The sequence below is a fragment of the Hypanus sabinus genome, chromosome 15 (assembly GCF_030144855.1).
Source record: "Hypanus sabinus isolate sHypSab1 chromosome 15, sHypSab1.hap1, whole genome shotgun sequence".
Classification (NCBI taxonomy): Eukaryota; Metazoa; Chordata; class Chondrichthyes; order Myliobatiformes; family Dasyatidae; genus Hypanus; species Hypanus sabinus.
In genome coordinates, this window is record NC_082720.1 from 71678583 (window position 1) to 71706424 (window position 27842).

The window sequence follows — 27842 nt, forward strand, 5'->3', positions numbered from 1 at the left end:
AAACAAAAACAATTATCACGGATGCCTCTTGGACCACATGCAGAATAAGGTTATTTTAGGGCCATATGTCTTTCTCTACTTCCATGTTGGTTCTGACCCATAATGCCATAGTCATGCTCTTATTAAACTCTGGTCATGTGACCTGTTACACTCTATATTAAATAAACCTTACATAAAAAGCCAGTCCTGTATCTGATTGTCGGGATGGTATACACGTCAGATACAGGACTGGCGGTGGGCTATTCAACCTCCAGCATCTACAGGCTGTTACAAAGGTAAAGGAGACCGTCGTCAGAGACCTATTATTTGCTGATGATTGCACCCTCGACGCCAGCACAGAGCAGAAGATGCAGGGAGAAATGGACTGCTTCTCACGAGCCTGTGACAATTTTGGACTTACAGTCAGCCCCAAAAAGACCGAAGTTATGTACCAGCCTGCACCCGGAAAGCCCTACCAGGAACCACACATCACAGTAAAGGGGCAGAAGCTACTGGCAGTTGACAGCTTTACTTATCTGGGCAGTACTCTATCACGAGCGGTGAACATAGATGCAGAGATCAGCAGCAGAATTGCCAAAGCCAGTGCCACCTTTGGAAGACTCCGTGAGAATGTATGGGAGTGAAAAGGGCTCAGCCTTACCACCAAGCTGAAGGTCTACCGAGCAGTGGTTCTCACCACCCTCCTCTATGCCAGCGAGACCTGGACTGTCTACAGCAGACACACTAAACAGCTCAACCACTTCCACTTGAGCTGCCTCCGCAGACTTCTTCACGTACGATGGCAGAACAAAGTCCCAGACACGAAGGTCCTGGAGCGGGCTAGCACCCACAGTGTCTACACCCTCCTACAGAAAGCCCAAGCCAGATGGGCTGGCCATGTCATCAGGATGTCTGACAGTTGGCTACCAAAACAGCTGCTGTATAGAGAGCTGAGCCAGGGCAAGCGCTCAGTTGGAGGGCAGGAGAAACGTTTCAAAGACTGCCTCAAAGTGTCCCTCAAAGACCTCAATATCAATCCCAGTAGCTGGGAATCGCTTGCTCTGGTCCGCCCAACCTGGTGGAGCAGGACCACTAAAGGAGCGTATACAGCAGAAATCAGACGCACCACAGAGGCTCAGAGGAAACGCGCCACGCGCAAGGCTCGAGCTATCTCCACCTCCACTGCAGCACCTACCCTCATGTGTCCCACGTGTGGGCGAGCTTTCAGGGCCCAGATTGGCCTCACCAGTCACCTCCAGACCCACAGTGTCAAACCCTCCACCTGACAGAAGTTGTGGCCGTCTTCGACTCAGAAGGACAAACAACAACAACATAAAAAGCACAAAAGTTTTAATCAAACATTATTTTAAGATTTAAAAAATCATGAATTTATGACAAAAACATGTAAAATAACTCAATGAAACATGTCTCTGAGGCAGTTACAAGTAGATTTAAAAGATGGAGGAGGGGAGAGAGATGCACAAGGTGATAGGTGAATCCAAGAGGGGGAGGGATGAAGTAAAAGAGCTAGGAAGTTGATTGGTGACAGAAATACAGGGCGAGAGAAGTTGGCCACTGGGAGATGTTACTGGTGTGGCCTCCTGTATATCGGTGAGAGCTGACATAGATGGGGACCACTTTGCTGAGTACCTACACTCCATCTGTCAGAAGTGGACCTCCCGGTGGCCACCCATGTTAATTCCACTTCCCATTCCCATTCTGATATGTCAATCCATGGCCTCTTCTCCTGTTGCAATGAGGCCACACTCAGGTTGGAGGAACAAAACCTTGTATTCTGCCTGGGTAGTCTCCAAATTGATGACATGAACATTAATTTCTTGAACTTCTGGTAATGCCCCGCCCCGTTCACTATTCCCAATCCCCTTTTCCCTCTCTCATCTTATCTCCTTGCCTGCCTATCACCTCCCTCTGATGCTCCTTCCCCACCCTTTTATTTCATGGCCTTCTATCCTCTCCTATCAGACTCTCCCTGTATTTCTTTCACCAACCAAATTCCCATTTTTTTACTTTATCCCTCCCTCTCCCAGTTTCACCCATCACCTTGTGTTTCTCTCTCTCTCTCCTCCCCTCACCTCACCTTTCAACTCTACTCCTCATCTTTTTTCTCCAGTTCTGCCAAAGGGTCTGGACCTGAAATGTCGACTGTAGTTTTATCTATAGATATTGCCTGGCTTGCTGAGTTCCTCCAGTACTTTGTATGTGTTGCTTATATAGTGGTTTATATTTTCTACTTACCTCTGATTACTTTAAGCTAATCGGTCTAAAGGTAATGTAAAATTCCAAAATAAGATGCAGAATATGAATTCCTCTATCCAGCAACTTCTGGACCACTTGGTACATTAATGCAATTTTTATTATTGCTTAAAAAATAAAATATTTCTTACAAGTTTGTATATGGAATTTGGTTTCTGTGCTATGTTGTATGGATAGATTGTGAAGGGCCTATATTGTACTATAGCAAGATTAAAATCAAAGTATATTTATAAAAATATTGGAGCAATATTTCATTCATTGTTCTGTAGTTATATCTTGAGAATTACCTTACAGCTCTGCTCACATTGCCTAAGAAATTTACTAAAATTATTTCCAACTTGTTAAGTCTTCATCTTAAGAAATTTTGGAGAAGAAATTAAGCTTTTTTTTAAAGTACTCTTTAATATTTCATTAAGTGAGCTCAGTGACAAAGCATTTATTGAGATGTTCATATAAGTGATCGAATTCCAGTTGGTAACATTACAGATTTCCTTCCAAGTAGGAATTTTGCTCTTGCTTTTCATTTTGAAGTTAATTGGCATTTTAAACATGGTACGTTTCCATACCTAATTTACTGAGAAAATCATTTAATAATCTAGTGCTGGGTTTTCATTGGAATCATTTGTTGACCACAGTAAAGAGGAAATAATTGGCCAATATTGAACAGTATTCAGTGTTGCTGTAATAGGTCAGTACCACGGTGTAACAATTAGCACAAAGCTGTACAGTGCCAGTGATTGGGGTTCAATTCCCACTGCTGTTTGTAAGGAATTTGTCTGTTCTCCCTGTGACTGTGTGGGTTTCCTCTGGTGCTCCAGTTTCCTCCCAGATTTTAAAGACTTGCACGTTAGTAAGTGGTGGCAATATTGTAAATATTTGAGGAGGGAGTGCATATATTTTAGAAAGATGGGGAATTCAAGGCTCTGAGAAATGCTGGTGAAAAGCACAAAATTTTGCGCACTGTCTTCTCTTATTAAATTACAACTTCAGCCCTTTAACTCTTCCACCCATCCCTTTTCCCACCCACGCAGATTTCTCTTGACCTAGTCTCACCTATCACCTGCCAGCTTGTACTCCTTTGCCTCCCCTACTCTCTTATTCTGGCTCTGCCCTTTCCTTTCCAAAGTTGATGACGGGAGCTCCTCCAGTATTTTGACAGACAGACATACTTTATTGATCCCAAGGGAAATTGGGTTTTGTTACAGTTGCACCAACCAAGAATAGTGTAGAAATATAGCAATATAAAACCATAAATAATTAAATAATAAGTAAAAATAAGTAATTTGTGTGTATTACTTAAGATTTTGGACAGATCGAGTGTGATCGTATTGAATGGCAGGCCAGACTTAGCCCTCATCAATCTCTTGAACCAAAGGGGATAACTTCTCTCAACTTCATCTGCCCCATCATTGAAATGCTCCCAGAATCTATGAACTCATTTTCAAAGCTTCTCCATTTCATGTTCGCGATATTTATTGCTTTTTTTTCCTTTCTCGTTGTATTTGCCAGTTTTTCTTTTGCACACTGGTTGAAAGCCCAAATTGCTGGGGTCTTTCAGTGATTCTATTATGGTTATTACTCTATTATGGATTTAATGAGTATGCCGGAAGAAAATTAAGCTTGGTATACGGTGACATATATGTACTTTGATAATAAACTTACTTTAAACTTCTGATGACGAAGACCCACCACAGCAACAATCCACAGGATATACTCAGAACGGCTTTTCTTCCGCCACTGACAGGTTGGCTGAATCATGACGTATGACGTACTCAGCGAGACGGACGTGGCGTCAGCACATCGGACTCCGGAGCCGGCGAGGAGGAGGTGGAAGTGGGACAGTAGAGAAATGTCTGATCTGTTCGTGAAACCAGGTAAAGTGAGAGAAAAGCGGTCACTGGCGAGCGGACGGACTTAAGGCCGGCGTAAGTGGGGGGCTGAGCGATGAGAGGTGACTGGCGTGCACGGCGCTCCCCGCTGCTCCGTCTACGTGGCGTTCGGTTGGGCTCAGCACCGCTCCGTGACGTAGTGGTATCCCGGGAAACTGCGGGAACTCCGAAGGGTCCCGGTCCGAAAGTCGCCTGCTTATCCTCTCCAGGCATGTTGTTTGACTTGCTGACTCCCCTCAGCATTTTGTGTGTGCTGCTCAAAGTTTTCAGCATCTGCAGAATTTCTTGTGTTTATGGTATCCCGGTTCCGGGAGGAGGGTTGGGAGCAAGGTGAGCAAAGTTCAAACTAAGTTTATTATCAATGTACTGTACACCACCCGAAAATTATTTTTCTTGCGGGCAATTCACAGTAAATTCAAGGAAACATAATAGAATCAAGGAAAAACGCACACAGCAAGGTGGACAATCAAACTGTAGACACAAAAAGAAAACAACAATAGTTGAGCAATAAATAAGGGGTATAGATATGGAAAATGCAAACAGGCCCTTTCTACTAAAATTGGATGTGACTGCAACTAGAGGCATGGGTGAAAGGTGAAATGTTTAAGGGGAACATGAGGAGGAGAAACTTCTTCACCCACGGTGGTGAAAGTGTGGAACAAGCTGCCAGCGGATACAGGGTTGATTTCAGCATTTGAGAGAAATTTATAGAGGTGCATAGATGGGTGGGGTATGGAGGTCAATGGGACGACACAGATTAATTGTTCAACACAGACTAGATGGGCCAAAGGGCCTGTGGCTGTGCTGCAGTATTCTCTTTGAACATGAAAGTGAGACCATAGTGAGAACAGTTCAGTGTTGGGATGAGTGAAGTTATACTCTCTGTTTCTAGAACCTGATTGTTGAGGGGTAATAACTGTCCTTGAACTTGGTGGTGTGGGTCCTGAGGGTCCTATACCTCCTATCTGATGGCAGAAGTACCAAGAGAGCATGGGCTGGATGGTGAGAGTCCTTGATGGATGCTACTTTCCTGCAACAAACCCCTTATAGAGGTGTTCAATGGTGGGGAGAGCTTTACCCATGATGAACTGTGTTGTATTCACTACTTTTTGTAGGCTTTCCATTCAAGAGTATTTGTGTTTTTATATTAGGCTGTTATGCAACCAGTCAGGATACTCTTCACCATATATAGAAGTTTGTCAAAGTTTTAAATGAAATGCTGAATCTTCAAGAGCTTTTAACATAGATGTGCTGCCGTGTTTTCCTTGTAATATCACTTACACGAGGACCCAGAACAGATCCTCTGAAGATGATAATGCTGAGGAATTTAGAGTTACTGACCAACTCCATCCCTAATCCCCAAATGACTGTTTCATGGACCTCTGGTTTCTTCCTCCTGTAATCAATAATCAGGTCTACTGTCTTGCTGACATTGAGTAAGAGGTAGTTGTGTCACCATCCAGCCAGATTTTCAATTTCTTTCCTATATGCTGATTTGTCAGCAGGGATTGTTGCTGTAGAAATGAAGGATAAACGATCAACTTTATTTACATGTACTTAATGCATTGGGAATTTGCTGCAGTGTGTTGGTGTGGTACTTAACAAAAACAACATTGAACAATTATAAAAATAAAGAATTATTTTTAAAAAGTTAGATATTAAAGTATGGAAAGTGAGTAAATGTGAATAAATACCAGCATGTAGTTACAATATAAACAGCATTATAAAAAATGGCTTAAAGTGTTCACTGTCCAGTGCAATGACTGAGGTAATAGATAAGGGGAATGGGGAGGGTGGCTAAATAGTATGGTTGATCGGGTTAACTGCCTGGGGGGGGTGAGAAACTTTTATATGGTGTGAAGTTATTGTTTTAATACCTTTATAGCACTCAGCAGAAGGAAGTTTTTGGAAAATTCGGTTTGCTGGGTGGGTAGTGTCCGCAATGATTTTGACTGTCCACTTCTTTGTCCTGGATGTATGCAAGTCCTGCGGTGGTGATAGACTATAACCAATTACCTTTTCAGCTGATTTGACAGGTCATTGTATTTTTTCAATATTGTGAAAGTTTGCTGATAAACCAGGCAGTAATGGCTGATGTTTTGACCTGAAGAAGCTACAATCTACAAATCAGTGAATGTGGATGCATCCGAGACAGGGAGAGCAAACAACCAATTGTCTCTGTTTGCCCCCCCCCTTCCCCCTCCCCTTCCCCTCCCCCATTTTGTAAACTCTAGGCTGATTCTTGCTTAGAGCAGTTGAATGTGGACACGAGGAACTTCAGCTAATGACCTGCTAAACCTGAGACCATTCTCAGATGACTAGCTACTTATTATGTAAGTGACAGACTTAACAGAAAAGTGATCTGTAATCTCGTTAGCGTCCAGGTCACCTAGTTTTGACAGGTTTGGACCAGTCAGAGCTGAAAGGAACAAGGTCAGGGGACAGAAACCTTAGACATTGGTTGTAGCCCTGTACTAGAACCAGTAAGAAGGTGACCCAGGTAGGTCAGGTGACATTGAGCCAATGGCATGGAGATCCATCAGTTTAACTGATAAGGAACACTAAGTGTCAGGAGCTCCAACTGTGTTACGGCAATGAGAGAACGTGGATGAGTAGGACCCCACTGACATATGGAGATTGGGACCTGGCCGGGGTAGACTGCTTTCCTGGGCAATACCTTTACTCTTCATTGACTGTTCAAGGAGCATCAGGGAATTCTAGTGGGAGTGCATTTTAGATGAGACCATTAGATTACTTGTCGGTAAATACAGATTCTCTCTATGCCTCCCTGATGATTATTACAAGGAGTGATTATAACAGATGTAAGGTTCTTTATGATGACGGTTTACAATTGCATCAATATGTTCTGCAGAAGATGGAATTTTACAAATTGTCTCGAGAAGTACATCCTCTACTGAGCCTTTTTGCTAATGAAGGCGATATTGTTCTCTCACATGAGGTCCTGAGAAATATTGATGCCCGGAAGCTGAATGTTGAAAAGTTACTAACTGTAGGCGTTGCTAATGAGTGGGTAGAGAGGAGACATTTCTCCGGTCTTAAGGGTTTTCAGCTCCAAGTTGTTGTGATTGTGTTGTGAGGTGCTGGAGCCTTATAGGTCCCACACCATCAGGTTTAGGAAAATTTACTATCCTTGTTGCATTCTGTTATTTTAATCCAAGGTTCTTTGAGATGTCATATAGAGGCACAAAACCTGTTGCCTCACGATCATTTTATTAAGAATTAATTGAGCAAAGGAAATTTGAACAAACAGTGATAGAGGTCTTCTAAGTGAAGGGAAAGCTAAGATTAAGATGATGCTGCTTTGTGTTTAACTGTTTTGTACCCATAGAGATAAAGAAAATTCCATTCCTATTTGTAGATGGGAGTCAACCAATGAGAAAGCAGTTATTCAATATTACAGTACCAAGTTAACCGATGAGAATGCACTTATTTAATAATGCAGAACAAAGGGGTTTCTAGAGCTTTCCAGAATTGTATTTTGGATAACCATTAGAGACATATTAAACATATCTTATGCATATAAGAACTACTTAAGGTGCAAGCAGATAATTATTAAACTGCAAAGAAAATAACAAACAGTCTAATCTCAGAATTAAATAGTCAAATCCTGCAACCTTCCCCTTTGATTCTAAATCACACATTTAGGATCATTACACCTGAAAATTCAGAGGCAGAAAAACTTGTGGTATACATGTTATGTACAGAACAATCAAAAAGTGACTAGGGATATGAAATATCAAAGGATACGTATTCTTCAAAGTATTTATAGGATTATGGTTTGGCAGATTTGTAGGTACTATTATGCAAGTTTGAACTGTTCTTAATGATTACCTATAAGGAAGTAAAAAAAAAATGTAACTTGTGATAAAACATGTTTGTACACATAGTAAGTAGGCAAAATTGGCAAAAATATAACAACAATGTTGAAATAAATGTCATAATGTACAGTAGTTGTTGACTTGTTTGAAGTCTTTGGGCTGATTAGTAATTTGCTCACTGTAGCCCAGCAGTGTAGGTACTTTGGCCAAGAGATCAATAGGTTTCAATATATGCATTTAATGTCAGAGAAATATATACAATATACATCCTGAAATTCTTTTTCTTCACAGACATCCATGAAAACAGAGGAGTGCCCCAAAATATGAATGACAATTAAAACATTAGAACCCCAAAGCCCCCCCCAGCTCCCCCTTCCATGCACAAGCAGCAGCAAGGCAATGACCCCCCCACCCACCCCCATCAGCAAAAAAAGCATCAGCACCCTCCCGAGCACTCAAGCATGCAGCAAAGCATCAATAAAGATACAGACTTGCAGTACAGTTGGCCCCCATTTTTCGAATGTTCGCTTTATGACAGCTTGCTGTTACGAAAGACCTACATTAGTACCTGTTTTCAGTAAACAAAGAGGATTTTCGCTTTTACAAAAAAAAGATGCCCGCTTTATACGTGTGTTTACCCCGAGAAAGACTACCATGACCTTGAAGCCTTGTGCGCATGCATGTTCGTGCGTGGGTGTGTACGTGCCGATTTTCTTTTCTCCACATCGATCTTGGCTCGCTGTCTTCCCGATTTTGATAAGTGAAACTACACCGTAGATACAATATTTCTATTTTATATAGGCTGTGTGTTTATCATACCATTCCTGCTTTTACTATATGTTCGTATTATTTTAGGTTTTATGTGTTATCTGGTTTGATTTGGTAGGGTCTGGGAACACTCAAAAATTTTTCCCATATAAATAAATGGTAATTGCTTCTTCACCTTACAGCATTCCGGCTTACGAACTGTTTTGTAGGAACACTCTACCTTCAGATAGCGGGGGAAACCTGTACCCCCAAAACTATGCATTCACGCGATAATAAGGGAAAAAGAGGTGTCCCCATTTCACAGTGAGAGGGGAGATACAACAAACAACTCGCTGATTTACAATGTTAAAAGTTTGTTGTGCCACTTTTACCGAGCTCTGCGCTTGGAGAGTCGGGACCAAAAAGGTGCAGCTCTCTGGGCACACAACCCGTTGCTCCCAATGTTACATGTTCTCTGGCGATGCTTCACTCAGGGGCACAAGCCAAGATTCAGCAGGTCTCCAAAGTCAGAATGTAACTCCGGGTCAGGGTCTTCAAAAGAACCCCCAACACCCTGAAAAGGGGAAAAAAATAGATATCAGAGTTAGAAATAAAGCTGTTTCTGAAGAAGCAAGCAAGAGAGTTGCCGTTTAGCGCCACCTGAACTACTAGCATATTAACCGCAGCACGTGGTGTCCTCGTTGGATGCAATAAGTATCCACATATTTTTACCTTCCACTTTCACTGCCAAGTTGGTAATTAACAGCGCTTGATAAGGATCTTCCCATCCAGCTACCAATGGTTGCATATGTATGTGGTTTCTTAATCAGGACCCACTTACCAGCAATCAGGGAGATTCCTCCTTTTGTTGGGTTTTCTTAAGTGGCAGAAACCTGTTGAGAAGCTTGGGTTAGTTTCACACAATAGTTAAATAAACTGTTTGCCATAATGTGTACATCAGCCTCTCTGAGATCGAGGGCTCCTGACGGTGACATAGGGTGCCCTGTTACCATCTGGAGTAGACATAAGTTTTCTTGTTTGAGGCTGCTCTGATGCTACATAAGATCATAGGAAAAGCTGTAGGCTATGGTATGCCTTTCTCATGATAGTTAGTCATTGGTTGATGGTCCCATTCATTGTTTGACTTGTCCTGATGCTTCTGGGTGATGTGGACAATTGAAAGGCCATTCAATGTTCATCAGTCAATGTAAGTCCTAACAAATACTCCCAGTGAAATATGTTGCTTGGTCAGAATCAATGTGACATGGGAATCGCCTTCTAGGAATATGGTCCTTAATCAGAGATACTGGTAGTGTGGCAGTAGCTTTCCTTGCTATTATAGCTTCCACCCATCTTGAATACTTGTCCACTGCTACCAGTATAGAAACATAGAAAAATTACAGCACAATACAGGCTCTTTGGCCCACAATGCTGTGCCAATCATGTACATACTTTAGAAATTACCTAGGGTTACCCATAGCCCTCTATTTTTCTAAGCTCCATGACTATAGAAACCTATCCAGGACTCTTTTAAAAGACCCTATCATATCTGCCTCCTCCACAGTCACCAGCAGCCCATTCAATGTTCTCACCACTCTGCATTTTAAAAAAAAACAACTTACCCCTGACATCTCCTCTGTACCTGCTTCCAAGCACCTTAAAACTATGCCTTCTCGTGATAGCCATTTCAGCCCTGGGAAGAAGCCTCTGACTATCCATATGATCAATGCCTCTCATCATCTTATTTACCTCTATCAGGTCACCTCTCATCCTCTGTCCATCCAAGGAGAAAAGGCCAAGTTCACTCAGCCTGTTCTCGTAAGGTTATTCTCGTAATCTGGGCAACATCCTTGTAAATCGCCTCTGCACCCTTTCTATAGTTTCCACATCCTTTCTGTAGTAAAGTGACCAGAACTGAGCATCCATGTATTCTTGACACTTTGGTTAAAATAAATGTAGTCTACTTGTAAGTGTATTCATTTCCCCAGTATTAATTTTGGGGTGGCCTTTACATTTTAATATGGCAACTTTCTGATGGCAGTTGTATGATATCCCTAAGTTCTTTTACTAGTTGACCATTCTTGGTTGGAGTTCCTACAGCTGTAAGAAATCCTCTGTGCCATAAATTTACAAAATCATGACAACTCCTGCCAACTTACAGGCTTTAATCAGAGCTTTTAGTTCTGTCTGTTACACAGAAGTGCCAGGAGCCATGCTTCCTGATGCTAGCATTCCAGTTTCAGAATTAACTGTCCATTCAGCCATTCAAATTTTCCCCACTCACTGGTGAGTCATCAGTGGTGTCATCTGTTGGTGTCCCTGGTCTGCCTGTCTTAGGATTCTTAATCAGAATTAGGTTTATTATAATGCAGGTACAGTACACAAAGTCACCTTTAGAGTATGAAATACGTTCAGTTGTTCTTCGTTAAGAGTCGCAGGGTCATCTGAGCACTTACTGTCCTTCAGCAGATTGTTGAGTGGTTGTGCAATAGTTGATGGGTTGTCACTCTGCCTCTCTACCAGAGGTCTTTAAGTTCAGACCAAGGGAATAATTGTCAAATACAGTTTACTTAAAATAACATACTGTTATCAAGCTTGTGTCTGAGTTGATATTACACTACAAAGCCCTGCTCATAGAGCTTGGAAACCTATAATTAAGAGAGCCCCAAGCACTGTCTGGAGCTGCTTGTTAAACATTCGTTGTCACATACGTACTCTGATCATTGCCAGACACCCTTGATTAGTGTTTATGCAAAGCAGCTTAGATATCTTACAACATTATTTGCATAGTATGACTAGTCAAGCTGCAAATGTCAGTCAGGTTTTAGCCCTTCTAATTCTGTATATAATTCCTCAGGTTGTCACTACTTATCAATACTGATGAACAATGGTTTCATCTTCAGACCTGAGTCTCTTCACTCGCTTGGTCTCTATTGGAGCAAGCTATGACGGAGCTGTCAATCTTTTTGTTCCAAGAAAAGCTTGCCTGACAAATAGTTGGAATTCATTGAAGAAGTAACAAGCAGGGTAGACAAAGGAGAATCGCTTGATGTTGTGTACTAGGATTTTCAGAAGGCCTTTGACGAGGTATCACACATGAGGCTGCTTAACAAGTTCTGAGTCCGCAATATTACAGGAAAGATTCTAGCATGGATAAAGCAGTGACTGATTGGCGGGAGGCAAAGAGTGGGGGGAAAGAGAGCCTTTTCTAGTTAGCTGCAGATGATTAGTGTTGGGATTGATTCTTTGGAATTCTTTGCCATAGTCAGGTGTGGAGGCCAAGTCTTTACATATATTTAAGACTGAGGTTGATAGGTTCTTAATTGGTCAGGGCATGAAGGGATACGTTGGGGAAGGCAGGAGATTGAGGCTGAGAGAATTGGCCATGAAGAAATGGTTGAGTAGACTTGATGGACCAAATGGCCTAATTCTGCTCTTAATCTTAAGGTCCTCACTGATGTCAATAGAGGGCTGCTGTTGAGTCCATGTCACGTCAGTCCTGTAACTCCTCAGAATTCAGATGGTGTCGCTGCCTGAGAGGACTGTCAATTCTCCAGAGTTCAGATGGTGGCTCTGCCTGTTTGATCTAGGCTGAATCTCTGGGCGGAGCTTCAGAAGTAGGTGTTTTCCAGGGTGGAACACCAGCAGTGGCATCACTGGAAATGTCACTAGAAGAACTTCTAGTAGGATTGCTGACTTAAAGTCATGGCTGGGCTACTCCACATTTGTTTTAGTTTACTTCTGAGCTCTTCATTGTGCACTTCAATTGAATTACTGTGTTGTTCTTTTACTCATTCAGTTAATGCGAAGAGTTGCTCTTTGGACTTCTTGCTGTACTTATCATGTTGTTTTTGTAGTTTATCACAAGTTTGGTATTTCTTTTGATTAGTAAAAGACTTTACTTATCCCATGAATTCTTTCACATCGCTCACAGAATCAGTCAAACCAACCATGCCCTTTTATCTCTAAATCAGTAACAGGCATTGTCTTGGATCTTGATTAACTTAATATTGTTGCTTTTTTTATCTGGACTTATCAAAAATTTTATCAAACTGAGATGTTTAATTTGGATCAAAGCTCTTAGTAGATTTCACAACTTTGGCCATTGTTTTGATTCAATCTTAATTCGTTCTTACTTTTCATCACTTTGACTGTGATCTCAAAATATTAATAGATTTAGCCAGATAGATTGATCCAACAACCAAATAGATTGTACAAATAATATTTTTACTAGGTATTGAAATAAATTGTCATGCAACCCAACTAGATTGTAACCAAATAGTTTACAACCAAATAGATTGCAACTGTTTATCTTTTAAAATAGCAATGTACTGTCCTCAATCCTAATTTCTATCTGATATATGAAGCAAGGACACTTTTTCTGTTTGACAACTAAGAAGTCCCTTTTGTTGTGCACTAAAAATTCTACTTTTGGCTTTGATTGTTCCAAGTCCTAAACTTTGATATCCTGCCAATTAGGCCACTTGTTGGATTCTGATGTTTTAATCTAAGGTTCTTCCAGAAGTCAGGAAAGGGGCACAAAACTTGTTGTTTCACAATCATTTTAAATGTTGATAGAATAAAGGAAAGTTGAACATCATGGTAGGGGTCTACTAAGTGAAGGGAAAGCTAAGATTAAGTTGGCACTGCTTTGTGTTTAGCTATTTTATACCCCACGGAGATGAGGACAATTCCATTCAAATTGTAGATAAGAGTTAATCAATGAGAAAGCACTTCTTCAATATTGCAGAACAAACAAGCTTCAAGAGTTTTCCACTATACCCACTAGAGGCACATTAAACTAATATGCACATACGAACTACTTAATATACAAGCAGATAATTATTAAACTATAATTAAACAGTCTAATCTAGGAATTAAACAGACAGATCCAACACCCTTCAACCACCAGGCTCCTGAACCAGAGTGGATAACTTTACTCACCTCAACACTGAACTGATTCTACAGCCTATATATTGACTTTTAAGGACTGTACAACTCATGTTCTCAATATTATTTATTGTATTTGCACAGTTTGTCACATTGGTTGTTTGTCAGGCTTTGTGTAGCATTTCATTGATTCCATTGAATTTCTTTGTTCTACTGTGAATGCTTGCAAGAAGATGGATCTTGGGTTAATATATGTTGACATATAGGTGCTTTGATAATGAATTTACTTTGAAATTTGCACCAGAACTTTTGTCTCTCTATTTCCTGGTGATACTTTGATTCATCGCCTCTGGTGATCAGTCCAGTGAGAACAGTGTTTGTTGTCTGCAAACTTATCAGTTTAATAGATGGATCACTGGAGATGTAGTCATTGGTGTATAGAAAAATAAAACTGGAGAGAACTTACCATGTGGCGCACCAGTGCTGATTGAACAGGACGTGGAGATGTGCTTACTTAGTCTCCCATACTGGCTCCTATTGCAGAGGGAAGAATCAATGACTATATAAAATAATGAATGTTTATAAAAATAAAATGGTGCAAAGAGTAGTTACAGTGGTGCTAGAAAGTTTCTGAATCCTGTAGAATTTTCTATATTTTTGTATAAATATGAGCTGAAATGTAATTAGATCTTCACGTAAGTCCTAAAACTAATTAAAGAGAACCTAATTAAATAAATAAATAATTTATACTTGTTCATTTACTGAGGTATCACTGTGAGGTACATGATCCTATACTACATGTATTTGTTGGAAAAAGTATGTGAACTTCTAGGGTGTAATACCTTGTACAAAAGCTATTTGGAGTCAGGTGTTCCATTCAATGAGATAAGAATTGTAGAGATGTATGAAGCTGGAAAAGGCTACAAAAGCATTTCTAAAGACCTTGAATGTTCATCAGTCCACAGTAAGAGAAATTATCTACAAATGGAGGAAACTCCCTAGGAGTGGGCATCCTGCAAAGAGCACACCAAGAGCACAATGCGCAATGCTGAAGGCGGTGAAAAAGAACTCAAGGGTAACAGCAAAAGTACCTGCAGAAATCTCTATTACTTGCTAAAGTTTCTGTTCATGTGTCCAATATAAGAAAAACAGTGAGCAAGAATGATGTTCATAGAATAGTGCTCTCCAAAACAAAAATTGCTGAATGTCTCAAGTTTGCAAAAGACCACCTAGATGTTCCATAACACTTCTGGGACAATGTTCTGTAGACAGATGAGACGAAAGATGAACTTTTTGTCAAAAATGCACATTGCTATGTTTGGAGAATAAAGGGCACTGCACACCAACACCAAAACCTCATCCCAACTGTGAAGCATGGTGGAAGGAGCATCATGTCTGGGGCAGCTTGCAATTGTTGAGGGAACAATGAATTCAAAATTGTATCAAGACATTTTACAAGAGACTGTCAGGGTAGCAATCCATCACCTGTGTTACGTACCCCGTAACTGGGTGTCTTACCAGCAAAGAAAAAAGTGTCCGTTGGAGTCTGGTGATACTATTTTCAACAATATTTATTAGCAAAAATATACAAAATAATATCAATGCGAATATACAGAGAATATACGTTAGCAATACTAAACCTAAAAGTGCCGGTATAATAATCACTAATGAAACAAGCTCTATCGTTGTCTAGGGGATAATGAATTGTCAGATGGAAATATAAAGTTCAATTCAGTTCATGCAGGCTGCGATAGTTGTTTGTCGATGTGGTGCAATTGTTGGAGAGAGAGAGAGAAAACGTGTGAACAATAACAGCTATTATCTTGCTATTATCTTCCTTTACGATTTTGATCCGTCGATGCGTCGTTGTTGTTGTAGCCATTCACGTATGACCCCTCCGTCCTTTAGCTAGACTGTTCTTCTGTGGTGGACTCGTCACCCAGGCAAGGGTGGACACACACAGAAGCCCCCACCGGTCTCGCTACAAAACACTGTGAGTTAAAATTTACCGACCCTTTGTTCGGTCTCCGATCTCCCACCCTGTCTTGTGGGGGTTCTGATGCTCACTAGCGTTTCTCCTGGTGCGTCAGAGTGGTGTTACCCCAGACCCCACTTTTATCCCCACTCACGGGGTCTCAGGTGTCAATCAGGTTGGGATGATGTAACCCATCAAACCAGCCCACTCTGGTTGCCTCCCGAGGGGTTTCAATGAATAGAACAGTACCAAGTAAACAATCCTTCTCCAAAAGACAATAGCAGTAAATCAATGGCTTTTGTCAGTAGGAGACATTCCACCTTGTGTATCTCTGAGCTGTGTGTCTCTCTCTCTCTCATTAACTTTCATGAGCTGTTATCAATAACAACTGCCCTGGCAGCATTCCTTTGTCTCTCTTACTTCCTTGATAACAGCATCGAAATAGTATTGGAGTATAAAAGTTGCATTATTTGCTGTGTAACCAAAACTATGTAGTCAGCTTTGATGTAGATTATGTAGTTTGAACTTGCTATTTGCTATGTATGTACCCAATTTAGTAGGAGAATGAAATCTTAAGAATGTAGAAGACAATGGTATGTTAATGAGAGGTAGCTAAGAGATGTAGATTAGAACATGATTAAGTCAATAGGTAGAAACAATAGTGGCGGATGTACTTGTGATACGTACCTATAGACTGATTGGATTTGCTAATGCAACTAAACCAGGAGATTGCTATAAAAAATGCTATGTACAAGGATCGGTGGGCAATCAGCGACCAGCTCAATGACTGTCTCAGCTTTGATTTGCAAATTAAAGTTTAATACTTCTTGAAGAATCTTCTGCGTCCCAATAGAAGTTGGATAATGCAACATGACAATGATCTGAAAGACAACAGAATGGTTTAAAAAGAAGAAAATTTGTGTTTTGGAGTGGCTGAGTCAAAGTCCTGGATCTTAATCCTATAGAAATGTTGTGGAAGGATCTGAAGCAAGCAGTTCATACAAGAAAGCCCATCAACATCCCAGAATTGAAGCAGTTTTGTAAGGAGGAATGGCCTAAAATTCTTCCAAACCGGTGTGCAGGACTGACCAACAGTTACCAGAAATGTTTGGTTATTGCTGTAACAAGGGGTCACACCTGCTACTGAAAGCAAAGATTCACATACCTTTTCAAACAAATAGATGTAATAGTAGATCATTTTTTTCAATAAATTAACAATTAATGTTTTTCATGTTTATTTAATTAGGTTCTCTTTATCTAGTTCGTGTGAAGACTAGTGTGAAGATCTGATCACATTTTAGGTCATATTTATGCAGAAATAGAGAATATTATACAGGGTTCACGAGCTTTCTAGCACCACTGTAAGTTGCTGAGCAAGTATTGGGAAACCTGAACAATTCGTTAGGAATTTAAAATCAAATTGTTTATAAATTTGAGATTAAAAGTGTACTTTATATAAATCATTCTCTCTACTAGTATTCTGACATTTTTTAAATAAAGTAGTGATCCTAACTGACCTAAGATAAGGAATGATTTCTCGGATTAAATGTCAGGCATTGTGAAAAACTGAGTTTAAATGTATTTGGCTCCTTAGAATGTAAACTTCTGACTTCAATTGTATATTGATGTGATTAAGAGAGTTAGCAATAGTTAAGTTAAGAGAAGATAAATGGAAAGGGAGGTCTACATGATTTAGGGACTCTGGATGTCGGAGAGGGAGCTGCAGCCTGGGATAAGCATTCTTGCCCAAAAATATGGCGGCAGCAGAAGAAAAGTTAAGTTGGGAATGTTGGGTTGATCCTTTAAGATAAGACAGGTGAAGGTTAGAGAAGATGATGAAAACATCAGGAAAGGCTTGTGATCTGCACCAGCTGCTCTTATGACCATCCACCACCTGCTCCCATGGTTTCACTTGACCCTGATCAGGGAGGGGGGTGCTAAGCAGGTACTGCACTTTGCCCAAGGGTGACCTGCAGGCTAGTGGAGGGAAGAAGCACCTTACATCTCCTTTGGTAGAGACGTATCTCCACCCAGCCACCCTCAAATGTAGTTTCAGCAGGCTAATTAAGAGCTGCAGTACTGTCAGTAAGTGTATATCTTGTGGTCTGAAAGCATAGAGTGGAACAGTGGTGCAGAAGGTAGAGCCTCTGCCTCGGAGCACCAGACTTTAGATGCTGGCTGCATGGGTTTCCTTCAGGCACTCCAGTTTCTTCCCATATCCCAAGGATGTGTGAGTTAATAGGTATTGGGCCTCTGCAAATCCTCCTAGTATGCTGGTGAGTAGGAGAATGTAGGGGAACTTGGAGTACTGTGTGCAGTTCTGGTCTCCTTATTTGAAGGATATACTGGCTTTGGAGGCAGTACAGCGGAGGTTCACCGGGTTGATTCCAGAGATGTGGGGGTTAGACTAAGAAAAGAGAATGAGTTGCCTGGAACTGTACTCACTGGAATTCAGAAGAATGAGAGGAGATCTTATCGAAACATCAAATTATGAAAAGAATAGATAGGATAGGGACAGGAAAGTTGTTTCCACTGGTTGGTGAGACTAGAACTAGTGACATAACCTCAAGATTTGGGGTAATAGATTTAGGATGGAGGTTGAGGAGGAACTACTTTTTGCAGAGAGTGGTAAATCTGTGGAACTCTCTGCCCAATGAAGCAGTGGAAGACAAGATTTGATAAATTTTTGTATAGTAAGGGAATTAAGGGTTATGGGGAAAAGGCATGTAGGTAGAGATGAGTCCAAGGATAAATCAGCCATGATCTTATTGAATGGCGGAGCAGGCTCGATGGGCCAGATAGCCTACTCCTGCTCCTACCGTAAATTCCAGTGTATAAGCTGAGAATTTGGCCCTAAATTTTGATCCTAAAGTTAGGGGGTTGGCTTATATAGAGGGTGCCAACTTTGGATAAACGAATACACGGAAGATAGGTCGTATTTATTGGCTGTTTTGAGTCAAATTCATTCCACTGTGGGCACGTGAATTCTTTGAATGATTTGTTTAAACTCACCTCTGGTGGCTGGAGCACAGAGATCAAACCACTGGGGATGACTGCAATGTCCATATTTTCAGCTTTCAGTGCTGCTTTTGTCTCCCCTGACCAGTGTGCTTTGAACATGTCCCAGACAAATAGCGACTTTTCCTTCCCGAAACCTTCGGGATGTCGACGCCACACCTCTTTAACCTACTTCAAGCAACCGGCTTCGACCATCCAGCAGCGTTCTTTAACATAAACAACAACGGCCCATTTCAACGCTTGAACTCGAATCATTTCTCTGGGGTAACAATGTATGCAGATGATTGCTAGTGATTCACTCACTCTAAAACTTTTTCTTCCAGTTCTGGCCACTGGCATGTTTTCCCAAGGTTTGCACATTTCGTTTTTGGCATTTTCCTCAGCGTTTCCTCTGCCTTTCTCCACTCTCTCACTTGTTTCTTGTTTACACTAAACTTCTTAGTAGCTGCAGAATTATTCATTCTTTTAGCAAAATCAATAACCTTCAGCTTGAAGCCAGCATCATATCGCATTCATTTTAATCTTTTGTACATGGTGGTCGCAAACTCAATACTGAGTAGACGTACTGATCCCGCCACCCCGTGTTATGTTTTAACGAGATTACGATGGGTGCTAAATGGTTTAATGGGGGTTACATTTCGGAGGACTCTTTACCATTGGAGACCTAATCCAAAATTTCCCTCCCTGATTTATTTATTAAGAATTTGCTTATAATGCAATGTGTAGGCCTGTTTTCTTAGCAAATACTGACTCACAAAATTTCCCAGTTCCGGATCCGGCAAAGCTGAGTACCGGCATGTGAGATCTTGTGATCTTTCCTGGCTAAATCAAAAACCTCTACAAAAGGGGTCGGCTTATACAAAGGTAACATGAAAAAGTCACTTTTTTAACCTTGAAAATGGGAGGTCGGCTTATACTCAAGAATATAGAGTATTTCTCATGTTCTTATGTAAGGGCCATCTTTCCACGACTATGAAGAGTAACCAGCGCATCAGAAAGTAGTGCAAATTGGAAATGCACACGAATGACTATAGAAGCAAAAAAAATTCATTATTTTCATCCCAGAGTGGTTCTCAACAAGAACCTTCTTTGAGATGATGCAGACAGTAAGGACCACTCATCACATTGATGGATTTGGAGTTGCATATACACCCGATGTAGAAAGGCAGATAGATTTTCTTCCCTGAAGGGTGTTAGTGAATCAGGTGGATTCTGTTAGTTAGACTATTAATTGGTACTAAATTGGTGTCAATTTTTTTTGGAAGAACTGATGACCAAGTTGCTGTAAAAATAGCTATACAGGGAGCTAATTTAAAGGAATCGAGAACTTATTGTAGTGGCGAATGGTCTTGGAAGTATTAAACACTACTGTCCTCTTTTGCAATTGGAAATAATTTGTGACATGTATACATGTACAATTGTACTCAATTAAGTTCTTGTAAAGTGTATATCAGTTTCCTCTCTAATCACCGAACAAGTAGGAAAATCAATTACTGTTGTACAGAAGTACAGTATACAATTTTGAAGAATGATTTTCATTCACTTAAATTAAGGAGCAAGACGTTCTTGTGAAAGATTTGGAAAACTGGAAAAGGAACTATTTTGTGAAGAACAACACACACAAAATGCTGAAAGAATTCAGCAGATCAGACAGCATCTATTAAAATGAATAAACAGTTGACATGTCAACCCTGGACTGGGAGGGAAGAGGGAGGAAGCCAGGATAATTAGTGGGGGGAGGAATTTTGTGAAGACTTGTATATTAGTGCAAATATTCATAACTTTTAAGCTGTTTATTTCTGTTTTAAAATAGTTTAAATATTCTTTCATTGTATGAAATATTAATTATTAATAGTGATAAAACATTCATTAAACTATTTTTTGTTTGAATTTTTTGTGTGGCATTATATATCATCTTAGGCCGACTTGTTTAACTTTGTGTTATTTTTAATCAGGAAATCAAGAGCGAGGTTGGAATGATCCTCCTCAGTTTTCATATGGTTTGCAGACTCGAGCACAGATCGGTCAAAGGAAACCATTTCTCACAAAGAGAGTAATAGCACCTCAGATGGATTTGCCACCAAAAGGTGAGCATCAATTATTTGTTGCGCATGCTGCCAAAGATTTGGAACCATTAGAAAAATTGTTGTCGTACTTTTATGTCAAATTGTGATCATTATGAACTATATTTGTACAATCATGATTCCCCACTTGAGTCTATGTTTCCCAGCTTCTACAACTATTTGGATTTTTATTCAGATTACAACTAGCCGAAAATGTTCTGTTACTGGGTATTCTCAGTATAAACAGGCTTTAATTTTTAAATAAATGTGTAACTAACATTTCTATTCACTTCACTGCTCCAATCAATAGAGTAGTGGTCACCAACCTTTTTAAGCCCCAGATCCCCTACCTCGGCCTTAGTGAAAGACGAGATTGACCCCAAATCGATTAGTTACACGCATGCGCACCTTGGCAGGAAGTAAAACCCCGCAACCCAGAAGTAGAAATAATGTATGAACATCAGAGGTCACCACCCTTTTTTTGCTCCGCGGACTGGTTTAATATTGACAATATTCTTGCCGACTGGGGTGTGTTAAACATGACCGGAATACAGTGATACTTGAAGCAGGTTCCTTATGTCCAATCTCTTCCACAACTTAGTTTTCATGGTTCTCAGCTGCTGCCCCGTTTGCTCACATTTTTTTTTCTACTGAAAAAACTCAGTGGGTTTGTCTTTAAGTGCTGGGTGCTTAGACTCAAGGTGCCGAAGCAGTTTTGGGAGCTTCATTGCCTCATTAGACAGTCTCCGGGCCTGAACTCCAACCTGCCACCAGATGCCTTGACCAGGTGCGGCTGGTCGTGGGTGGGGTGAGAGGACAAGGTAAGGGCTGGAGGTCCCCGTGCTGGGGCTGCGGTGGTCTCAGTCCGGAGAGAGCAACTGAGCGAGGTGTGTGACAGGACGTGTGCCCGCCCCTCCCTTGTAGGATCTATCAACCAATAAAAGTTTGTTTCAGTAGATTGCAGCGAGGTAGCTGCTCTGCTAATTCTGAAACCCTGAGCCCGAATTAGGTTGTCTGCGAATATTTTAGCACCATGTTCCCCATGAACATTTAGTGTGCTAAACAGGTTCAGAGGCGGCACCCATCTGTCCGTGCTCCAGGCCAGTAGCAATGGCTCTTCCCGCCGGCCACACGAGGATGTCACTGCGACTGATGACCTCGCATGGGTTCAAGTTCAACAGTGGGCATGACAGGGACTGAGGAAATGTGCAGCTGACTCATATCGTTTCCTCGCGGCCCAGTGGTTGGGTACCACTGAAGTACACTGTATAGTCAAGTGCGTAACAGGGGAGCTAGACGCATGTACACTGGGCTGAAAGAACGGAACTAAAACCCCACAACCCGGAAACAATCTCTCAACGGTATTTGTGTATTTATTTTTCTTTTTTTTTGGGACCTATTGGGAAAGTCTCAAAGATCGACCAGTTGATCACGATCAACAGGTTGGCGACTGCTACAATAGAGTGATCAGGCAGCTCCCGTATATGCTAATTTTTAGTTTGACTTTTGGAGGCACATAACAATAAAATAGAAAAGTTCCTTAACGTTCCTTTGCCTCGTGAGAGCAATTAAAGAGAAATGTTTTCAACTTTACATTTACTCTGAGCCATAATTGGTAAATCACCACAAGGAAGAATGCATATCCTGCACACCAGACAGCTCCTCTAAGTCAGAAATTAATGCAGTCCCCCATGAATGTGGCAGAAATTGCTTTTATAAAAGAACACATGCTGCATTTTATTGGCTGCAATGATATGATTATTTAATAAATTGAATATTATGTCAGGTTACTAAAAAATATTGTGTATTTTTCCTGTAGTTTGTGGACCTACTGGAATTCCTCCTGGATTGACACCATCTGGCAGTTCCACACTCAGCCAGCAAAGACTACCACCTCCACCCAAGCTTTCTAGTTTGTCTAACACTTGCCAACCTCTTCAAAGCACAACAGTTATTTCTGAATGCAATGTAAAGGAGGTGGAAGATGTTTTAACTCCTTTAAATAAGGCGCTAGAAGCTTGTAGGGCATCAGTTAAGGTAAGCAATTAATTCCTAAAGCAGGGGATTACTTCAAAGGTTTATTGGAACAGGAGAATGCTACTGAGCCCCTGAAGATCATAAATTATATGACTGCACATAGTGTGGCAAAGTAATTTGTGCTGCTGCCATGGAATTCCAGAGACTTGGTTTTGATCCTGATCTCAGAAGCTGTCTTCATGGAATTGGCACTTTCTCCCTTTGTGCGTGTTCTCTTAGATTTCAACTATAAGCTGGAAGGTTAATTGGCTGTTGTTAATAACTCATAGTATTGGTCAGGGGAAGGGAAATCATTAGAGCAGTGTTTATATAGAAGGTGATTTTAGCTGTGTATGGAAATTAGGTATTTACGAATGTTATCTTTTTGGATAGTAGGAAGTGAAGCATACCCTGATGGTCAGTGTACTCAGTTCTATTGTGCAGGTTATAGTGTGAGGAAAGGGAGTACAAACCAAGCATATTCTCAGGAAGAGAAATGTAGTAGGTGGATGACAAACACAAGAAAATCTGAAAATTCTGTAAGTCCAAAATAACACACACAAAATGCTGAAGGAACTGTAGTCGATTATTGCCTCTCTGACTTGGAGGCCTGTAACTAGTGGAGTGCCACGGGGAATGGTGCTGGGTCCAGTGTAGGTTGTCATCAATATCAAGTGTCTGGATGATAATGTGATTAACTGAATCAACAAATTTGCAGATGACACCAAGATTGGGGGTGTAGTGAACAGAGAGGAAGGCTATCATGGCTTGGAGCAGATCAGGACAAGCTGGAAAAATGGCTGCAAGAATTTAATGCAGACAAGTGTGAGGTGTTGCACTTTAGTAGGGCCAACTATCGTAGGTCTTACACAGTGAACCGTAGGTCACTGAAGAGTGCTGTAGTACAAAGGTATCTGGGAATATTGTGCCATAATTCATTGAAAGTGATGTCAGAGGTAGATAGGGTCATAAAGAAAGATTTGGGTACATTGGCCTTCATAAAACAAAGTACAGGAGATGGAATGTTATGTAGTACATGTATTATTGGTATAGATAGGGTAATTGCAAGCAGGCTTTTTCCATTGAGGTTGGGTGGGACTACAACTAGAAGTCGTGGGGGAAAACTTCTTCATTCAGAGGGTCAAGAAAGTGTGGAACAAGCTGCTAGCGCAAGTTCTGCATGCGAGCTGGATTTCAGCATTTAAGAGAAGTTTGGATAGGTACATGGATGTTAGGGCAATGGTCCCTGTGCAGGGTAATAGAGTAGGCAGTTCAAATATTTCAGTACAGATAGATGAGCAGAAGGGCCTGTTTCTGTGTTGCCCTTTTCAATGGCTCCATGGCAAGCCTGAGTCAGTGATCACTGCTCTTTAATATCAGAATTATAGGAGTGAGTATAATGTGACTGTCCAGTTACGTTGATGGATCTCATCAAAATTGTTTCCTTTAAAATAATGACATAAAACCAATATTTAAAATTTATTTTCTAAAGCAATATTTTGATAACAGCTGGTGTTATAATGAACATTTTCAATGCTAGGATGGTGATTAATAGATGGATAAAACACATAACAAATGGTTTTATTTTTAAATATTCTGTCTAGAAGCAAGTTTGTGATGATATTGGCCGACGACTAACAATACTGCAAGACATGTGGCAAAATGGAAAGCTATCTGTATCAGTGCAAAAAAGAATGTATCTGCTTGCACAAGGTAATCATTTTATTGGGTCCTGAATTTTATCCAAGTTATTATATTTAATAACTGGAAATGTGAGGCTTTTGTATAATTGCATACTTATCTTGTATAAGCATAAATAACCTGTAGTTTAGGATATAAGGAACACTAACATGGCTGTGGTGGCTAAGTCATTTGGTATATTTTATGTGGAGGTTGATAGTTTCTTGATTAGTAAGAGTGTCAAAGGTTATGGGGAGCAGACAGGAGAATGGGATTGAGAAGCTAATAATTCACCCATGATCAAATGGTGGAGCAGATTCAATGGGCCGAATGATCTAATTTTGCTCCATACAATATGGTCTAATGGTCTGGAGGCATTTTTGTTATCAGCGCATGCTCGTGCTACTGTGAGTTTAGAAGATCGTCCAGCACCTGAAGATATCTTGGTTCTCAATAGCAAAGCTTTGTATTTATAATTATTGTTATAATTGACACCAAATTCAGGGAAAATATTATTTGATAACCGACCAGGTGGAGTTCTATTGCTCGGTCAAAGTTGGTCAGAATGTTTCTGACACTCAGAAGCATTCAGATTGTTAAATGTGAAAAAACATTATTTTAAAAATTAAGCACCCAAAAGGTTGGTGGATGGAGGGGGGGGGGGGGGGTGGTGTGTGTGTGTGTTTTTTCTTTAAAACATTTAAAGGATTTAAATAACCTAAAAGTTAAACTTCCTCCTGTTAGCCATTCCTCTTGATTTAACTTAATTTAAAATATTTTGTATGCCATGATAATAGAGCAGAATTGCAGTAACCTGCTAAAACTAAAATATTAGTACTTTTATATTTACACAGAAAACCCAGATGCCGTCAATTAAATGGGATATGCGCATGTTATTAGGTGAATTACTCATGTTTCCTTCCAGAATCCATTCCTTTTATGGGTCACACTTGTTAGCTGAACTATTTCCAAAGCACTTGATAGAATAATGATACCTTATCGCAACCATAAAATATAACCAGGAAATAATTCATTCTGTTCTAGCAAAAGAGTCTTTGACTCGAAACATTAACTCTGTTTTTATTCCCACAGATATAGACTGCCCTCCTGTGCATAGTTGTTCAGACATTGGTCTTAATGTGGGCAAATGGGATTGGTGTAGATGGGCTAAAAAGGTTGGCATGAACATAATGGATTGAAGGTTTCTCTGATGTACTGTTCTGTGATTATTGAAAATTCACTTCAAATGAAACATCAGCAAATTTAAAAACAACATTGGAAACACAGGAAGTCAGGGAGCTTTTGTAGAAAGGGAAACAGAGTAGATGTAACACAAAATGCTGGAAGAACTCAGCAGGTCAGACAGCATCTATAGGAATGAATAAACAGTCGATGTTTTGGGCCGAGATCCTTCTTCAGGACTGGAAAGGAAGGGGGAAGATGTCAGAATAAAAAGGAGGGAAGGAGGTTAGCTAGAAGATGATAGGTGAATGAAGGTAGGTAGGAATGATGAAGGCTGGAGAGGAAGGAATCTGATAGGAGCAGAGAGTGGACTATTGGAGAAAGGGAAAGAGGACGGAACCCAGGAGGAGGTGATGGCAGGTGAGGAGGGGTAAGAGGGAAGAGTGGGGAATGGGAGGGGTGGGGATTATTTTTTTTAGCAGAAGGAGAAATTGATATTCATGCCAGGTTAGAGACTACCCCGAGGGAATTTAAGGTGTTGCTCCTCCACCATGAGAGTGGCCTCATCGTGGCACAAGTGGAGGCCATGTACTAAAATGTTGGAATGAGAATGGGAATTGGAATTAAAATGTTTGGATTAAAATTAGAACAGAATTGTTGTTTTAGGTTGAAGAAGGATCTTCACTGTTTCTATGTTCACTGTGTTTCTCTTTCCACAGATAATGTCTGAGCTTTGTTTCTAACATTTCTGTTTTAATTTCAGATTTCCAACATCTTCAGTTTTCAATTTTTGAAGTATTATTGAATTCTTTAATTGCAGTGTTAATATTATATAATTAGATAGAATAAGGATTTGTATTGTCTATAGCTGTGCAAATTCTGTGTAACAGGGTAGCTTGCAAATTATTGTTACTTCAATTGTTATAGATGTCTGAATTCTCTCATTATCCATTTCATTGTAGGTCATATCCTAATAGTATTTGTCTTTTTACAGAAATGGAGCATTGCAAGTGGGATTCTGCTGATGAAATTCACAGATCTTTGATGGTTGACCATGTAAATGAAGTAGGACAGTGGATGGTTGGTGTGAAGCGTCTCATTGCTGAAACCAAAAATCTTCCATCTGACATTATTTCCTGCGCTGACAAGGGTTGTGAATCAGGGAACTAAATTGTTGAATTTGTTTACAGTGATTGACTGACAACATTAGTGAAAAATATAGTCAGGGAACAAAGTTCTAAGAACATGGCTACAAAAATAAAACAATGCTTGACTATGGTGTCTGCACTGAGCAAAAATGAAAATGTATTCGGGCTGCACAGTTTCCAATCTACAGTCATTGAAAAGAGCTGCTGTTTCAAACTCTTTTATCGGTGCTCTGTTTGGAAGGCAAATATCAGGATTTCTTTTCCATCTGCCGCAGAAAATATGGTCAGGTCACATCGCCATATGCACCTAGTGGACATCAATTAAGGACGTACTTCACTTGGCACATTTTACCAACATTGATTTTAATGAAGTTGCAGTGTCATTTTATTGCATGTGATTCAAAAACTATCCACCTGCTGTGTTTTTTTTTGAAAAATATTAAATATTCAAGGTGAAGTGTTGGATTGAAATACCTTTGTTTGCTCTACATGTGTAAAATCTTCTGGTTTATAAAAAAGAAAGCATTATTGGTGCACACATTTAATATCTATTATGAATGCAGGATTGTTGATGTGATGGGAACAGATACATACTTGACCAGACTTCAAAATGCTTTATGGGAAAATTATATCCTCTAACTGCCGTCATTGTCCTTTTTGTGTTCTAACTCTGCCTTGAAGAAAGTCTTCCCAGAGTTTTATTCTCTAATCTCAAATCTGCAGTTTATTAGAACATGTCAGATCGTGTTGGCTGGCAAAACAAATGACATTTCACTGTATGTTTTGATGTACATGTGATTAATAAATAAATGAAATTGATTCAAGGAACATACAACAGTACAGCTTGATAAAAAGGTCCTTCACTACACACTATCCGTACTTACCCTCAAGCATTTCCTGATAATTTAATGAACAAGGTGAATTTTTCTGTATGCTTCAGAGAACTTCACAACTATTCTTGCAAACCATTTGCATTATTCAGGCAAATTGTTTATTTGTCAATAGTTTCCACCTTCAATCATCGTCAAGGCAGATGCCTATCCTTAATTATCTGTTCTATTAAGTTTTACATAACTGAGATTTCTTTTCCACTTATTTCTCTTTTGGAAGGGAGTATTATCGGGTCAGAAGTAGAATCCAGA

At 40.2% G+C, this 27842-nt stretch overlaps 2 protein-coding genes and 1 long non-coding RNA gene across 6 annotated transcripts in view; 1 reads left to right on the forward strand and 2 right to left on the reverse strand.

The window, feature by feature from the left end:
• The window catches only part of lars1b (leucyl-tRNA synthetase 1b), a 70113-nt gene extending 66082 nt beyond the window's left edge, over nt 1-4031 (reverse strand). The window contains exon 1 of one of the 2 annotated variants that reach the window (XM_059990517.1): nt 3916-4031. The gene's annotated coding sequence lies outside the window, so the exon portion shown is untranslated. Of the gene's footprint in view, nt 1-1174; nt 2448-3915 lie in introns of those variants that run through there. The other variant, XM_059990518.1, reaches the window with a different exon arrangement.
• On the forward strand, nt 3995-27519 carry sra1 (steroid receptor RNA activator 1). Of its 3 annotated transcripts, none has more exons than XM_059990524.1 (5): nt 3995-4127; nt 20567-20698; nt 22494-22711; nt 24295-24403; nt 26547-27519. In XM_059990524.1, exons 1-5 carry the CDS (start codon nt 4010-4012, stop codon nt 26720-26722), a joined length of 753 nt encoding a protein of 250 aa, XP_059846507.1. In that variant the 5' UTR covers nt 3995-4009; the 3' UTR covers nt 26723-27519. The 3 variants fall into 3 exon arrangements, with proteins under 3 accessions (XP_059846507.1, XP_059846506.1, XP_059846508.1); XM_059990523.1 differs by lacking the exon at nt 3995-4127 and adding an exon at nt 4162-4351; XM_059990525.1 differs by lacking the exon at nt 3995-4127 and adding an exon at nt 4334-4472.
• Nucleotides 9570-20342, reverse strand: LOC132405596 (uncharacterized). The gene is made up of 3 exons (XR_009515922.1): nt 18606-20342; nt 14085-14152; nt 9570-9621 (listed from the first exon to the last, which is right to left on the reverse strand). It is a non-coding gene; the product is annotated as an uncharacterized LOC132405596 (long non-coding RNA).
• Nucleotides 27520-27842: the final 323 nt, after the last annotated feature.